General features: G+C 37.4%; 1 protein-coding gene across 1 annotated transcript in view; it reads right to left on the minus strand.

Annotated features, from left to right (window-relative positions):
• The window catches only part of DNAH12 (dynein axonemal heavy chain 12), a 229555-nt gene that overhangs the window by 2166 nt on the left and 211050 nt on the right, over positions 1–16339 (minus strand). Inside the window, exons 66-73 of the mRNA XM_054729795.1 lie at positions 14643–14780; positions 13217–13450; positions 12769–12957; positions 9044–9147; positions 7619–7823; positions 3109–3246; positions 2480–2571; positions 923–990 (exon numbers count right to left, since the gene is read on the minus strand). Coding sequence (XP_054585770.1) covers positions 923–990; positions 2480–2571; positions 3109–3246; positions 7619–7823; positions 9044–9147; positions 12769–12957; positions 13217–13450; positions 14643–14780 — 1168 coding nt within the window. The remainder of the gene's footprint in view (positions 1–922; positions 991–2479; positions 2572–3108; positions 3247–7618; positions 7824–9043; positions 9148–12768; positions 12958–13216; positions 13451–14642; positions 14781–16339) is intronic.

Here is a 16339-nt window from a genome sequence, read left to right on the forward strand (position 1 = left end):
TCTAGGTCTGGAGGACAGGAATTGATTTTAAGCTCTGGATCACTTACAGGCAAGAAAACACTCAAGAGGACTTGGGAGAGAAGGAGTAAGAGAAAGCGAAGGTAGGGAGGAAGGAATAAAATACAGCATAGATAATGGGGGAGATGATAAAAGAGAAACAGTTACTTAGAGCTCTAATACAAGAAACCCATAAATTAGAAGTTGAAGTTACTATTTGTTTTCAGCAGGTTATTACTAAGACAAACACAGCAATACTTAGCTACTCACAAAAGGAAGTTCACATTTCTCAGTTAAACTAGAACTGCATTAATAATGAAAATATTTGATGGTCTGGGTAGTGATTATGGGTGATTATTTTTCATTAATAGTTATTTGAGAATAAATACAGAAGAAATAGAAAACAAAAGAATGAACCTCATTTGTTTAGACTTGAGGAAAAATGATGATAGCAAAGGAGGGAAGGAGCAAGATGCTTTTCCAAAGGGACAAAACTTGGCTGCACCATGTGGCTTGCAGTGTCTACCCTTTGGGGCACCTGACAGCTCCTAGGCCTAAGAGTTTTTTATAGCCAGAAAACTCTAGCTGTTAGCTAGAGACTGTGTCAAGCCTATTTGTGTCTCTGAGAGATGTGCAAAGAAAGGCACTTGAGAATCAAAATATTGATGGGAAGCTCTAGACTCTGAAAAGTAGAAGTGTGGGGGAGGAGCAAAGAAAATGTTACATCCCATGGGATAAGAGCAAAAAAGAGGCAGAATGATATTCCTAAAATAATACAAATGCAACACACAAACGGAGGAACTATTTATTGTAATTGGACAAAATTCTAATAGGCTTGAGCAAAGACTTACTTGGGAGAGCAGTTAAAAATATCTATCATTATCCTCCCTAAAACCCTAAGAAGTTTTGTTAGAAGTATATTTACTTGGTTTTATCCATATGATAGGCATCAGGTCAAACAGAAGTTTGGGATATTGTTCGGCAAGTAATCCACTGTGAGGAGAAATTGAGAGACATTTATTAGACATAAGATGAAATTTGCTTCTCAGAAACTGCTACTTAGATAGTGGCTTTTAATACAAGAGAGAACCAAAGATAAAAGGGGAAAAAATGTAAAAAACAAAAAGAAATAACAACAAAATAAATCCAAGGAAGAGACAATGAAAAATTGAGAGAACCAAAAGAAAACTGTGCAAAGGCTATATGTACAAACAGTGGACAAATATCAATTTCTGCCATTTTTAAAGTGCTGTCCATGAGGCAGACACTGGCCTATAACATTTCACCCTCACAATGATCTTGTCCTCAATCCTATTCCAATTTCACAGGTAGAATGGCGGCTCAGAAAATGTGAGTACTTTTCTCACAGTAACACAGCTCTGAAATGCTAGTGTCAGGATTCAAATATAGATATGCCTATCTAGAAATGTGGCTTCTTTTCCCTATGCTACATTGTTTGTTTGCTTGCTTATTAGTTTGAAAGAAGAAAGAAAGAAAAAGATGAATACATATATAAAGAAAAGTTAAGAGAAATTTCATCACCCAGTAGAGAGATGAAAAAGAAGAGAGAAAGAGTCAAATGAACTATGTGCATCCAAGTCTTCTCATAGCTCTGTCTTAGAATGATCTCTGTAGAACCACCTTCTTGATCCTTAAGCGATTTTCTCTGCTTTGGCCTTTAACGTTCCCTTGAGAGCAAAGTCTAAGTCTGACTCTGAAAACAGAGGATTATGTTTATTAATGAATTTCCAGGGGAAATATGTTCTTCCTTCCTCTCTTACCTTATATATTTCAAACAAGAATAGCATTGCTGCCTTAGCCAGTTTGAGCATCAGCCTAGAGACTGATGGATCCCAGGTTCAATTCTGCATTTTATCAGGTTGTGAGCTTGATCCCCAATTGGGGGCCTGCAGGAGGCAGCCAATCAATGATTCTCCATCATCATTGATGTTTCTATTTCTCCCTCTCCCTTCCTCTCTAAAATCAATAAAAGTATATATATATATATATATATATATATATATATATATATATATATGCATTGCTTAGTTTCCCAAGCTGGAAATTCAGCATTTATTTTAAATATTTATTTATTATGTCATCCAAATACAAGAAAAAGTTTTCCATTTACCAGGAGAAATAATACTTCACTATCACTGTAAATTGTTTAAAAGTGAGGTGCTCCTACACTTTATAAAATGGAAGGTAACTGTTATAAAACAGAAGAAGTAGGAAAATGATGTCCATTAACTTCGACCACTGAAATATTAACTAAAAACTATTCAGAACCTAAAAACCACTCATCACTTGCCCAGCCTGAGTAATGATTTATGGCAAGAATTCTGATACTTATTACTTGACATATTCCCTAGAAGAGGCGTTTTGGTTGGGAGGAGGAGGGTCAGGGAGGAAGGCAGCAGGCAGCTTATCTGACTGAAGATTCAGCTACAATTAAAGAGATCTTTGCTTTGAAACTATGGACCTTGGTCTGTCCCAGCGTGCTCCATCGAGATATAATCCATGGATGTAAACTCCATCTTCTGGTGCTGTCTCGGATGTATCGTAAGGAATAACCTAAAAGTAGAGGCACACACTGGTAATGATCTCCTCTATAGATAACTTTAGTCTCATAAAGAAAACATTGGCTAAATCTTAAGAGCACATTCAGGGAAACTCTGTTATATTAGAGCTCCTTAAACTATAATTTTCAGTAAAGTGTAAATGTAAAAATGTATAATACAGTTCTTTGTGAAGCATTTTATCAAGTTTTACTGTACCTCATATTAATTTTTGCTAAAATAGAAAAGCAGCATTGGATTTTTAAAAGAGAATTTTTAAGAGTGTATTTGAACCAAAACTGACAACATATGCTGAGGAGCAAGATCTCAAATGCTCCTGGATTATTCAAATTGAATATTGAGATATATACATTTCTATTATATTATAGAGATAGTAAGACAAATATATACTTTCTTCATGAAATTCAAAGAATGAAAAAAAAGTCAAATTGTATATAATGGGCTATAAAGATATGAATTCTGCATATCCTCCTTGCTTAACTACATGACTTTGATGTAATGCTGTACAGTGCAATTTAAGAAGTTACTGTACCTCAAATTCATATCCTAGTAAATCAATAGGGATGGTATATTTTCTGGCATAATTCTGCATAGCTCCAGTTAAAAAGGCTTGGGTGAAAAAGAAACCAGAGAGCCAAAATACACAAGGTTTTCCTGAATCATACCAGTCCTGTAAAGGAAAAACAAAATGTTTATTTTTTCAACTTACACAAGTGTCACCTGACATAATTCCTGATTCTGGTTTTCATGTGTATTGCCCACAATTTCCATTACAGGACTCTCTTCCTGTCACCAAACACACTACTTATCTTGGCCCTCCTACCTCTTTTTCCTTCTAGTTACTCTTCTTGGAAAATTCTAACTCATTTTAACATTAACCTGTATAAAACAAAGTTTGAAAGATTCAAATTTTCTTCAAAAAGCCAAATATAAATTATTTAGGGGCTTATTTGTTACTTAATCCCACTCAAAAGCAACCATCTTCAGAAACATTGACTAAATATAGCCCTCATGTGTTGACTCCAGTTCCTTAACCTTCTTAAACTCTCTTCCTCCATGCCCATTGCCCTCACTCCAGTTTAGATATTCATGGTCTTTTTTCTCTATCAGTGTGTACTTTTTCTTGCTGCTTTTCTCTCTTCCTGCTAAACACATCTCTAACAATGCAGCCAGAGGATACCTCACCATGCATGGTTTGGATCAGGTTTAGCATCTTGGCATGATTTTTCAGTGACCTACTGCTATGCCACCAAATTAAAGTCTAAATACACCTTAATGTAAACACCTTAGTCTTCTGTTCAAGATACTTCACAATCTGGCACAAACCTGTATTTCAGCTCTATCCTTTTTAATTCCCTTCAAGCATCTTACGTTCTAACCAGAATGCAACATTTGCAGGTCTCTTCTTCGCACTGGGTGGACATCTGTTGTTTTTTTTCTACTTATCTTAAAGTGAAAATACTCTTAAGTACTTCTGGTGGATGAACCTTCCTACACTCTCACTCCAAGCTCTTCTGGCAGTGGTATTACACCTTCTGGAAGGCAAGGGATTCATTGCCTAGCCAATCATACCTCCAATCATAAGCACTGATTCAGGAATGGACATGTGACCCAATCAAAGCTAGAGATGCTGAGATTCTTGCTGGCACTTTGGAGAAAAGACTCACTCTCAACTCTCTATAAAGTTGTGAGGCTAGAGTTGCTGTTGCTATCATGCTACCATCAGAGGAGAATCTGAGAATACAGTTACCCCACAGAGACTGGAGCCAAGAGATGAAGTGCAAGAAACCAAGATCAGGTGACCATATTTGTACCCGAATTCAAACCCTGCCTGGAGCCACTTTACCACCTGATTTTCAACTACACAAAGAAACAAATTTTGTTTTATCTTATGTCAAAAATTTTACAACAGAACCCATCTAAATTACATCATGCCACAGCTATCTCTCTTAAATCTCGTCCTTTTTTTGTAGTGTCCAAAATCATTCATCCTTTAGACCCAGTTTGAATGCTACCTCACACAATAAACAAACTGCTTTCCTGAGCTAAAAGAACTTTCTCCTCTCTTTGAATTCTCAAAGCACTTTAGTCTTTTGTGACAGATCCCTTACTATACTGTATTAGTTTTTTCTTAGATACATATGCTATCTCCCTATAGGCTATTGGCAACTTGGCAACTTTGTCCAACAACAAGGTGCTTTGGACAAAGTGGAGTCTCAATTTACATTTGTTGACTGAACAGATGAATTAATAAAATGCACTTGTTCTCTGAGTGAGCAGCACGCTATGGGAAGAAGCCAGTTTTGCTTCCTGGAAGAGAACAAACCCCTGCTAGAGATATTAGAACAGTACAAGCTATCAGATCAAGAAGTAGAGAAAGAGATGGAGTTCGGCGAGGGCAAAAGATAGGCAGAACCAGCACCTCACACAGGGAAGCTGTAAGAACCCAGAAGGCAAGTGCTTAGAAAATTCCATTGCTCATTCCACAGCTTCATTTAGTCAAGAATGTCATGAGTGTCTGGGTGAGCTACTTATATACAACCTCTGAATTAGCTACCATTAACTGAGTCCTTTGTACAGACCAGGCACTGTGCTAAGAACTTTACATGCATTACCTCATTTAGTTCTCAAAATAACTCAATGAGTCAGGTATTTTCCTCCCATTTTACAGATGAGGAAACTGGGTCCAGAAAGATGAGTATCTTGCTAAATTTCACACAGATACTGTCAGATCCTGGACTTAATCTGAAATGATAGCCAGTGTGAAAAAAAAAAAGCTTAAAAAAAGATACAGGAAGGAGAAAGGGAAGATAAATAGGGTCAATGGTGGGAGAGAAATGAGAAAAAAAGGACAGGAAACTCCAGATGACTTATTTGCTTAATTTGTTAACTCTAAGAACGATTAAGAAGTGAAGTCAAGAGTCTAGGAGAAAGAAAGAGATGGGAAAATTGTGCAGCTTCTGTAAGGGTAAGGGAACAATGGGGGAGATCCATTCAGGGGAAGATTTGTGGTAAAGGGTGATAAAGTGTTCAATAATGAGACCTTTCTAACTCATTCAAATGGGATGATTTGAAGGGGAAATGCAAATTTCAGAAAGTAGAGAGTTTGATGTGAACTTTAATTGAATTTATCCTGGAGACTGTCCCAGCTGCCATCATGCCAGGACCCCTCTAGGGGACTAAGCTGAAGACTCATCAGGCCCTTCAGGAACAAAGCAGTATATACTGAAATGCAAGCAGTTCCAATAAAAGTTGGGAAATAAATTAGGGTATGAAAAAAAAGTCAAAGTGTGGCAAGGGGAGGATGGAATTAACTATGTCAGATGCTTTTGATAAGGGACAGAAAGAGACTGGTACATATAGGAAGAAGTAAAAGACATGCCTAGGAATCTCCCAGGGTTACACAAGCTCACTTAACAAATTAGCAAAGATAAAAATGAACACTAATTACTGAGAAATAGGCACTCATTCACTATTGATGGGTATATATATAGTTGAATAAATTTTCTGGAGTATGAATAGGTAATGTATATCAAAAGCCCTAAAAATATCCAAATGGAATCAATTAAAACATTAAAAGAATAAGGTACCACTGACCAAGAGGGATTTTTCTAGAAACACAAGAATTGGTTTACATTTGGAAATGTAGTGATATAATTCAATGCAATAATGAGCTAAAGAAGATAAAAAGTGACATCACCAGCAAAAAATGCTGAAAAGGCATTTGATAAAATTCAACAGTTTCTTATTTTACAAAAGAATAGTCCACATTTATTGAATGCTTACCACATATTGTAGACTGTTACACTATGAGATAAAAATGCCCATTTTATGGGTAAAGAAACTGAGGGTAGGAAGTGACAACTCTTCTAGAGCTTTAACACTTAAAACCACTATTCTGTACATTTTTGTTTGTTAAATATTAATCTACATAAAAAGCTCCTATAAATTAAAAATTGCTAAGTAGTCCAAAAGAAAAATGGCTTAGGAGATGAACAGGCAATTCACAGACAAATACAAATGGCAAGCACACATACCAAAAGAAGCACAAGCTCACGAATAAATAAAGAAATTTAAATTAACACAACAAGATTGACAAAAATTGAAAAGTGATGTCTGAAAAAGCCTGTCCCTTTAATCTTTACAAGCACTGGATATTTTATGATTAGCTTCTACAGTGAAACAAATAAAGTTTTTATATAATAAAAAGGCAACTGAACACTGAAAGGTCATATAACTGTGTGAATTTACAAAAAGTATTTTTGGGTCTTTCCCCACCCAATACCCATACATAAATTTCAACCATAAGATGGGAGTGAGCTGAGGAGTTAGTGAGGAAAAATAGCGCCTTGCTCTATGCTTGCTTTCCTGCCCTGAGCATCCTTTTAAGTGTATATTTGGAGCGGGAGTTGGCTGGGAGGGGGTGGTGGTTGGGTGGTGGGGGTGGTAGGGGGAGAGGTTGGGAGGTGGTGGGGAGAATGAGATTTCAAAGCATTCATCTTTTCCCTGGTTTTATGAGATAGAAACAACTGATTTTAAAACAATGCCCAGCCCGGATGGCGTGGCTCAGTGGTTGAACATAGACATATGAACCAGGAGATCAGGGTTTGATTCCCGGTCAGGGCACATGTCTAGGTTGTGGGCTCGATCCCCAGTGGGGGTTGTGCAGGAGGCAGCCAATCAATGATTCTCTCTCATCACTGATGTTTCTATCTCTCCCTCTCCCTTCCTCTCTGAAATAAAAAAAATAATAATAATAAAAAGAGACAATGCCCAATTACTGATAAATCCAAGCCTCAGGCTCTTTTGGTGATTTACCACAAAAGCAGAATCTTTGAAAATATAAATGTCACATATTACTTGGGTTTGAGTAAAGCAAAATTTTAATTCTCTATTCAATGCTTTGAAATATGTGTAATTTTCAATATTCTAAAATTTTGGTTAGATTACCATGAAACTACTAATCACATTCCATTCAACTCAGAGACCTCAAGTGACCATAGCCAATTTCTAATGTCTCCCCTTTATATATAATCTTTTACCTGTAAAAAGTCCAACCGGGCTAGAAAATCTGTGATGTAACTTCCTAGGGGCTTAAGACTTGGGTATGATCGTTGGGCCCATATTTCTGGAACTTTTCCAACAAGCAAACTTCCAGAGAGTGCTTCCAGTGCAGAATCCATTACAACCACACCCTTAATAGCTTTCTCGAGGTCCTGTAGAGTGCTACGTATAGTTTTAATTAAACTGCAAGGGAAGCAATTATGTTATCAACATATATGTGAAATAAATACAACATGGAATCTTTTCAGAAGAAATAGCAGGAATCTCATTCACAGCTTTATAAGGGTGTTTCCCAAAGTATGGTCATTTCTACTTGGCAATGTAAGGTTATTTTAACTTATACTTCAATGAACATTTTTCATTTTAAAAATAATAGTTTAAATAAAGTAAATAATACAACTAGTTTTTTAGATATTATTGCATAGTACCAGGCCAATTTAAGCAGAATGATTACTTAAATAATGTTACAGGTGACTTTTAAATGTGGAAAAAGTTATAAAAGTGTTATACAGTGGTTGAATTTGGGAAACTGCCTCAAAACATAAAGCTTATATTCATTTATGCACTTTTAAATACTCTGCTTCCACTCAGGCCCAAACTGCTAAGAATACTAAAAATACACCTGATGTCAGAGTTTTAGGCTAGAAGCCTAAATATACCTGATGTGAGGGATAATATGTTATTACATACAAGAGGCCCGATGCATGAAATTCGTGCAAGGGGCTCGGCCCTTGCAGCCCCAGCTTCGTCCGGAAGGACGTCCAATCTAATTAGTATATTATGATTTTATTGTTATAGATAAGTTCTTGTGATTACTTATTATATGTATGCTCTTACAAAATACTGAATTAATTAATGTTTTATTTTAAAAACAAGTCTGGAAACCCAAATAAACTCAGAAACACTTAGAAAATTCATGACCAAAACAATCTCCATTCCTTAAGCCTAGACTGAATTGTAGAAAATGCAATTTAAAAATTCAAAGCATATGTAATCTGTTTGCTAGTATGGGGTACCTAATCAACCTAGATTGTACTCAGGAAGAAAAACACGGTGTATATATATTAAATGGAAGAAAAATGTCAAAAGATGTCACTGCACACAGGCCATATTAATGCTCATTTCATCTTTAGTTTCTGAATAGACTAGTAATGGATTGATGAGAAATTCTAATAAATGAATATTTTTAACCAGATTTCTTTTTCATCATTATTTTTACATTACAAAAGATATCCTCACTTCTGAGGCAAAAGGTTATGCAGTTAAATTATGAATTTAAAAAGGGGGAAATTATAAAGAAATGGCAAGTTTTGATAATTTTTTTCTTAAAGCTTTAAGTCAATACCAACTTTTATCAACTTTCGTTGGTCACCTTATGGATCACTGGGGATATAGATCCTTACTTGTTAAATCTTTCCATTTCTTGTACTAACACAGTATTCATGCTCTCTTCATAGCTCACAGGATACTTCAATAGTGCTGCTTCAATGTCAAAATCATTTGGTAGCTAAGAGAATAGATTTTGAAGATCACATATTACTCTAGAAAAGTTTCATTCAGCGATAATACTAATAGCTAGCACTAAGCAGTTACTATGTACCAGCTTTCTATACATCATCTCTTGTTTTGTTTTGTTTTTTGTTTTTTGTTAATCCTCCCTGACCAGAGCTAGGCATCGAGCTTGCAACCGAGGTATGTGCCCTTGACCAGAATCCAACCCAGGACCCTTCAGTCCATGGGCTGATGTTCTATCCACTGAGCCAAACTGGCTAGGGCTCCATACATCATCTCATTTAATCCTTACCATTTCCTTTTAGGTGGCCCTTATTATATCCATTTACAGATGAGGCATTTAAGTAAAGAGAGGATAAGTAACTGCCCAAGGGTACACAGCCAAAAAATGATCTGTTTAAACCCACAGGTCTTTAACTCCCAAGGCCCATGATGCAGGACATAGCACTTTGCAGAAGATAAACATTTCTGAAAAGTAGTATAATTTCCTTTTTGTAAATTGAATCTTATTCGTATTGATAAAACTGATGTACCATTTCATAATTGTTTTATGTTGATTTCCAATCAATTATCAACTGGCTTCAAATAGCTTAGTTTATGCTATCAAATAAATAATGTGTGAATGTAGCAGGGTTCCAGGGCATAGGGAAGAGAAGGCCATCAAGTGTCTGATTTCTATGAGGCACCTCAGGGATGCTTGAGAAGTGATGAAGGGAACTTTAGGACTGATGATCAAGCTGCAAGACATTGGAATTCATACTCCTTAAGGGACAAAAAAGTTTCCTAATCAGGGAAGTATCAAACTAAAAAAAGTTGAGCTGCCCAGAGTTTCTCCAGGTGATGGTCCCTGGGTGTTGTTAAAGAATTATACGTCATGCTAGATGGTGTCACTCAAGGACCCTTTGGCTTAGTACAACCCCTTTACCCCATATAAGTCCCAGATTCCAGTGCCAAGTAACTTCCTGTTAGGGATTTTGTAAGTGCCACCACTCTGCAAGGGTGAGAACCTTCCCCCACAGAGGTAAACCACAGAAATGGTAAGGGGTCAGGGGTAAGAAAAGGCAAACAACAGAAGCAGCATTCCAGGGGTAGGGGTGGGAGGAGGCTGGTTTGCTCTAACTCAGGGGTCACAGGCATTGCTGCTCCACTCTCTTCTCCAGTGGCAGCAGCCAGGTGAGTAGGCTCCTAAGGAGTGATGTCAGACAAGGCTACCAACTGTGAGAGTTGAGGAGTGGTGCTGCCCATGGGCTTTCAAGGCAGATGGACTATGGGTCCGGTTCTGCTATGTCAGAGTGCCTAACACTGTGGCGATAATTACAGTATTTGCCTGAGAGAAGAATTGTGAAGATCTGTGCTTTGGGACCATGATGTTTTTTAAAGTTACATTACTTCTTTATTGAATTTAAGACAGAAACAAAGGTGAGAGGGCTAACTAAGAACAGTGGGTTGTATTATGGAAAAAAGAAAAAGAGTGCTAGCAGCTAATTCTGTGCCTCCTCACTTCCTAAGGTAGCCTAAAAACTATTCACTCCTTGATCCAGTAAGTTCAGACCATTTCCTCCATTTTTTAAAAGTAGGTCCATTAAAATTGCTCTGGCTGGTGTAGCTCAGTTGATTGAGGGGTGTCCCATGCACCAGGAAGTTATTGTTTCAATTCCTGGTCAGGGCTCATGCCCAGGTAGCAGGCTTGATTTTCAGTAGTGGGTGTGCAGGAGGCAGCTGATTGATGATTCTCTCTCATCACCGATATTTCTATCTATCTCCCTCTCCCTTCCTCTCTTAAAACAATAAAATATATATATTTAAAAAAACCTGTTTGTCTCTCATTGATGTTTCTATCTCCCTCTCCCTTCCTCTCTCTGAAATCAATAAAAACATATTTCTTAAAAGTAGGTCCATTATCTTTGCTTAGAAATGACAATAAACCATATATGTTCATTAGCTCATCCACAGCTATAGTTACTAAGAACTTACCATGTGCAAGGTGTTATGCAAAGTACTTTATTTATTTATTTACTTATTCATTCATTCATTTATTTATTTATAACAACTGATAGTCAATTTATTAAAAAGGTTGATTTAAGCCCTAGGTGCTTTGGCTCAGTGGATAAAGAGTCAGCCTGGAATTGAAGGGTCCCCAGTTGGATTTAGGTCAAGGGTACGTGTACCTTGGTTGCAGGCTCAATCCCTAGTCTTAGTCGGGGTGCGTGGGGGAGGCAACCAATTGATGTGTCTCTCTCATATTGATGTTCCCCTCTCTCTGTCTATACTCCTCCCTTCCACTCTCTCTAAAAATCAATGGAAAAATATACTTGGGTGAAGATTAACAACAACAAAAAAAAGGGGTGGGTGGATGGGTGTGATGTTGATTTAATTATCTACAGTGGTGACTTAAACCTGGACTCCTGACTCAATACTGATGAAAGCAATCAAGGATTGTGCAAGTCAATGAGTCGCTTGTGGATCTTCATCTGAAACTGATCCCTCCTCACAGACAGTTTTTCCTGTAGTGATTCTGAGAGCCTGGGCTGGCATCTGAAATAGTCCTTTCACTTTGAGATTCTTTTCCTTTGCTCCTCTGATCAAGTCGGCATGCACCTTCTCCAAAGATTTTACGTTGTGTCTGGTTAGAGTAATTCTAATTAAGTGAATCACCACCTCTGGTTGTATGGGTGTCTTTCCTGAATCTTTATTTTTCAAAAATATATTTTATTGATTTTTTACAGAGACGAAGGGAGAGGGATAGAGAGTTAAAAACATTGATCAGTAGGCCTACTGGGTATGTGCCTACAAGCAAGGTACATGACCGGAATCAAGCCTGGGACCCTTGAGTCCGCAGGCTGACACTCTATCCACTGAGCCAAAAATGGTTAGGGCATCCTGCATCTTTTTTTTTTTTTTGGAAAAAATATTTTACTGATTTTTTTACAGATAGGAAGGGAGAGGGAGAGGGATAGAGAGTTAGAAACATCTATCAGCTGCCTCCTGCACACTCCCTACTGGGGAGGTGCCCGCAACCAAGGTACATGCCCTTGACCAGAATCAAACCTGGGACTCTTGAGTCCACAGGCTGTCGCTCTATCCACTGAGCCAAACCGGTCAGGGCAGCATCTTGCATCTTTAAAAGCCTTGGCTGCAGAGCACTTTCCAGACCCACTTGCTCTTGGGCCAGGGTGAACAGCAGTGAGTCAGGAGCAGGAGCAAGCCAGATGGGGCTTTGCTGCTATGCAACCCAGACTTCTTTATTTTTTTTTTAATTTATCTTTATTGTTGAAAGTATTACAAAGATCTTCCCCCCACCCCCTATTAACCCTCTCTACCCTGCACCCACTCCTCCTGGCCTTCACCACACTATTGTCTGTGTCCATGGGCTATGCATATATGCATATAAATTCCCAGTTTAATCCCTCCCCACCCACCCCCTCTGTCACTCTGAGATTCACCAGTCTGTCCCATACTTCTTGTCACCACTTTACAGATCTGGAAACTAATGCTCAGAAAGGTAAAATATCTCACACAAGGTCATAATGCTCTTAAATGGAGTTTTCAGATTGCCATTTCAGTACCATTTTGATTTATATTATATTATAAGCAACATATTTTAAACAAAAATTACCTTTTGGAGAATATCTCTGCTAATTTCAAGTAGAATCTGGTCAGTACTTCCTGAGGATCCTGTCTGTTTGGAGCCTCCCTGGGTGAGAAGCAAGGACTCAAAGAGGACTTTTGTTTGTTGAAGATCTTTGGAGATATCAACATTTTCATGTAATCCAAATACCTCAGGGTGTTGAGTAAATGGAAGTTTCTACCAGAATAGATTAAGCAAGCATCACATTATCACTGGATACATTAATTCATAAGGTAGACACGTGCAAACCAAAAAGGATTAAAAATCAACCAACAACAATGAAATCAAACTTTTCTAATTTTCAATAATTATTAGAAACAAAAGATACTGAAAATTGATTGAAATAATAATATTCATCTAACCCTATACATTACCTTGGAATTGTTCAAGGAAAATCACACTAAAATCTAACCCTATTTTCAGTGATATCAGTTACCTTAATGAATTCAATGTAATCATTATAGGTGCCTTTGGGAGGTGCAAAATAGTTTCCACTGGGAGAAAATTTATAATGAGGGTTTTCAATTATGTGTGTATTATAAAAGTCAGCCAGCATGGTTAAGAGGAGACGTCTGTCCCAATCATCTGTCACTCTTCCTCCATAGTTACACTCCCCAGTCAGGTAAGAGATAGCTTCAAATGGAATTGTGTCATATTCATTTATAAATAACTGAAACAAATGAAACATAAAACAAGAAAAACAAAGTCTTTCACTTCATTTCTATTTTAAGATGACATTAAATATCTATCTATCTATCTATCTATCTACACACAGAAGTGGGGTTGAAAGAATCACTATGGGTTATCTTGGGTGACTTTTTGGAGGCCACATGTCATAAAGGCCCTGACCACAGCTAAAAAAACAGAAAAATATTAATATTCTGTGTTTGCCTAATTGGGCAAGTTCACTTCCTAGCTTCGGTTTTCTTAAATATAGGAACAGTACCAACCTTGCAGGGTTGCTGTGAGAATTAGAACATAAGTAATGTGCCTAGTTCAAAGTCTGAGTTAGTAGGAACTTCCAGTGGATATTTATTTATTTATTTATTTATTTATTTATTTATTTATTTATTTGGAGGGAGACTGCCGACCTTCTGAATGTCTCACACTGTGAGTCCTAGCCTCCCTTACAGCTAACGCCTAGGCCTCTGACCTGGGCTTGGCTCCTCAGACGCATCCATCCTAGACTGAACTAGGGTTTTAAGCAAAGAAGTAAGACTAGCAAAGAATAGGTTTTTTTAATGATATCAAAGGGCCTGAAGCAGACAAGAGTGTGTGGGGCAGGTATGTGAGCTGCAGTGTCTAATATTCAAGAAAAGTAGAGGCTCTACTCCTACCAGATATGATGTGACTCTGAATATGACTCTGGATGCCTTGGTTCTCCAGCCATCTTGGTGGTTCTGTGACCTGCCCAATATTCTTTCAATAAATTCCTTTCTACTTAAATTAGACAGCCTGTTTCTGTTGACTGATACAGCAAAATTGTAGATTTCACTGAGTGGAGAAGAGTAGAGGATAGTGAGGGCCTGTATAAAGCCAACACTGAGGAGGGCACTGAAAAAAGACAGGGTCCTTGATGACAACACTTTTGCTGAATCAACCAACTTCCACAGCCTGTCCTTCCTCTGCACTTTTTTAAATGTGATATAAGTGTCATTATGGTTTAAGCCAGTTTGAATTGGGTTTTCCATTATTTGTAGCAGAAGAAAAATCCAGATGGAGATAGTGCTTCATAAACCATAGTTGTAATTATTATTGCTATCTACCCACCCAGTAGTGATGTTGGGAGAATTAAGTTTTTCTAAGCAAAGGGCCTGATACACAGTTATCCTCCATTAGTGTTAGTTCCTTTCTAATTTTACCTGCAGTTGTCGAATACTGATGCGTAAGTCGGATTCATTAAATCCATATGGAATGTTCCAACCAAGAGGACCAAATTTCTTTCTCTCTTGTACGAGGGCATGAAAAAAACAAACTCCAAACAGCAACTTCTCCCATGCCTTTAATATAAAAATTATACAACAAGAAAAAATATTCTGATCATATTTCCTTCAGTTAAACAAGGGGAGTCAGTGATCTTTTTCATTGTAAGATCCTGTGATCATATATTGCTAAAAACTTGTACTTAAAAAATATTAATTTTATGACTTAATACCTCCAAAGCTAGACAAACTGCAATAATATTAAAGTTCATTAAAATGTAATGATTCTACCATTTACCAAAGTATTGGCTAATAATACCTTGGTATTGTTCACAGGTATTTATAACTTCAATACTTAACTGTTATCCTATAGACTAATTGGCATATGCTTGAGATTACAAGTGCAGGAGAATATGTAATTATTATCCTATATAATAAAAGCATAGTATGCAAATTGTCCCCTATACTGGGAGTTCTTCTGGGAGTTCGACCAGGGGGTGGTGCCGGCCAGTGGAAGGAAGGGAGTACCTGGCCAGCTACCACCAGCCTCTAGGGACCCTACCATGCACAAATTTCGTGCACTGGGCCTCTAGTGTTATGAATAAATACCAATACATAGTTTCTGATTTTGTGACTTTCCATTTGTAGATCATTTTTGGAAAACATATGTTTATTTACTTTCTCCATGGTAACTTCACATACATGTCACATGGGCCTCTCACTAAGCCTGTGATAGAACTCTGGAGGATGACCTCCTATCCCTTTGAGATCCCCACAAGTAAATTTCAAGTATGCTACACAGTCCGTATTTCAAGTTAGGCCATCTCAAACTTAGCTACAAATGCCATAAAAATCCATCCAGCTACTTTCATGTGATATGATAGTAGAAATTGTTTCTGTAATATTAAAATGAAAGTATAACATGGCTTAACTCAGTGGTCGGCAAACTCATTAGTCAACAGAGCCAAATATCAACAGTACAATGATTGAAATTTCTTTTGAGAGCCAAATTTTTTAAAGTTAAACTATATAGGTAGGTACATTGTTATTAACTTAATTAGGGTACTCCTAAACTGGCCTTTGCTAAAAATTCAAGGGGCCAAAGAGCCGCATGTGGCTCACGAGCCGCAGTTTGCCGACCACTGGCTTAACTGAATAGCTGTATTCTTGAAATGTTGTATATAAACCAAAGCTTATTTTACATATACTAGATGAATGCTGTGGTGATACATTTAATAGGGGAAAACCTTTTGTCAATGAGAGAAATCAACTAATTTAGGTGTGTTCTCCACATATTTTCATATAATGGGTTTCTTGAGGTGACAATTTCAAGTATGCTACACAGTCCATATTTCAAGAATATTCTAAAAACACTCTTAAATATATATATATAATCCTTTTCTGAAGGCAGCATTTCCCTACACCCCATATGTGTTTTTTTCCAACTGATCTCTAAATTACATTTTCCAGGGTACATTTTGTGAATAAACCCAAGGCGGCAGCAGGCTAATATCATAATCTACCTAAGGATGATATCGTCAACCCAGCATCAGTGGCATCTGCCCTTTGGCTTGTTTTCTATGATGTGGTGCTGGTCTGTGTTGACTCATCCAAATTCCTTAGCAATGCATATAAAG

Source organism: Eptesicus fuscus, chromosome 18 (genome assembly GCF_027574615.1).
Source record: "Eptesicus fuscus isolate TK198812 chromosome 18, DD_ASM_mEF_20220401, whole genome shotgun sequence".
NCBI classification, from domain to species: domain Eukaryota; kingdom Metazoa; phylum Chordata; class Mammalia; order Chiroptera; family Vespertilionidae; genus Eptesicus; species Eptesicus fuscus.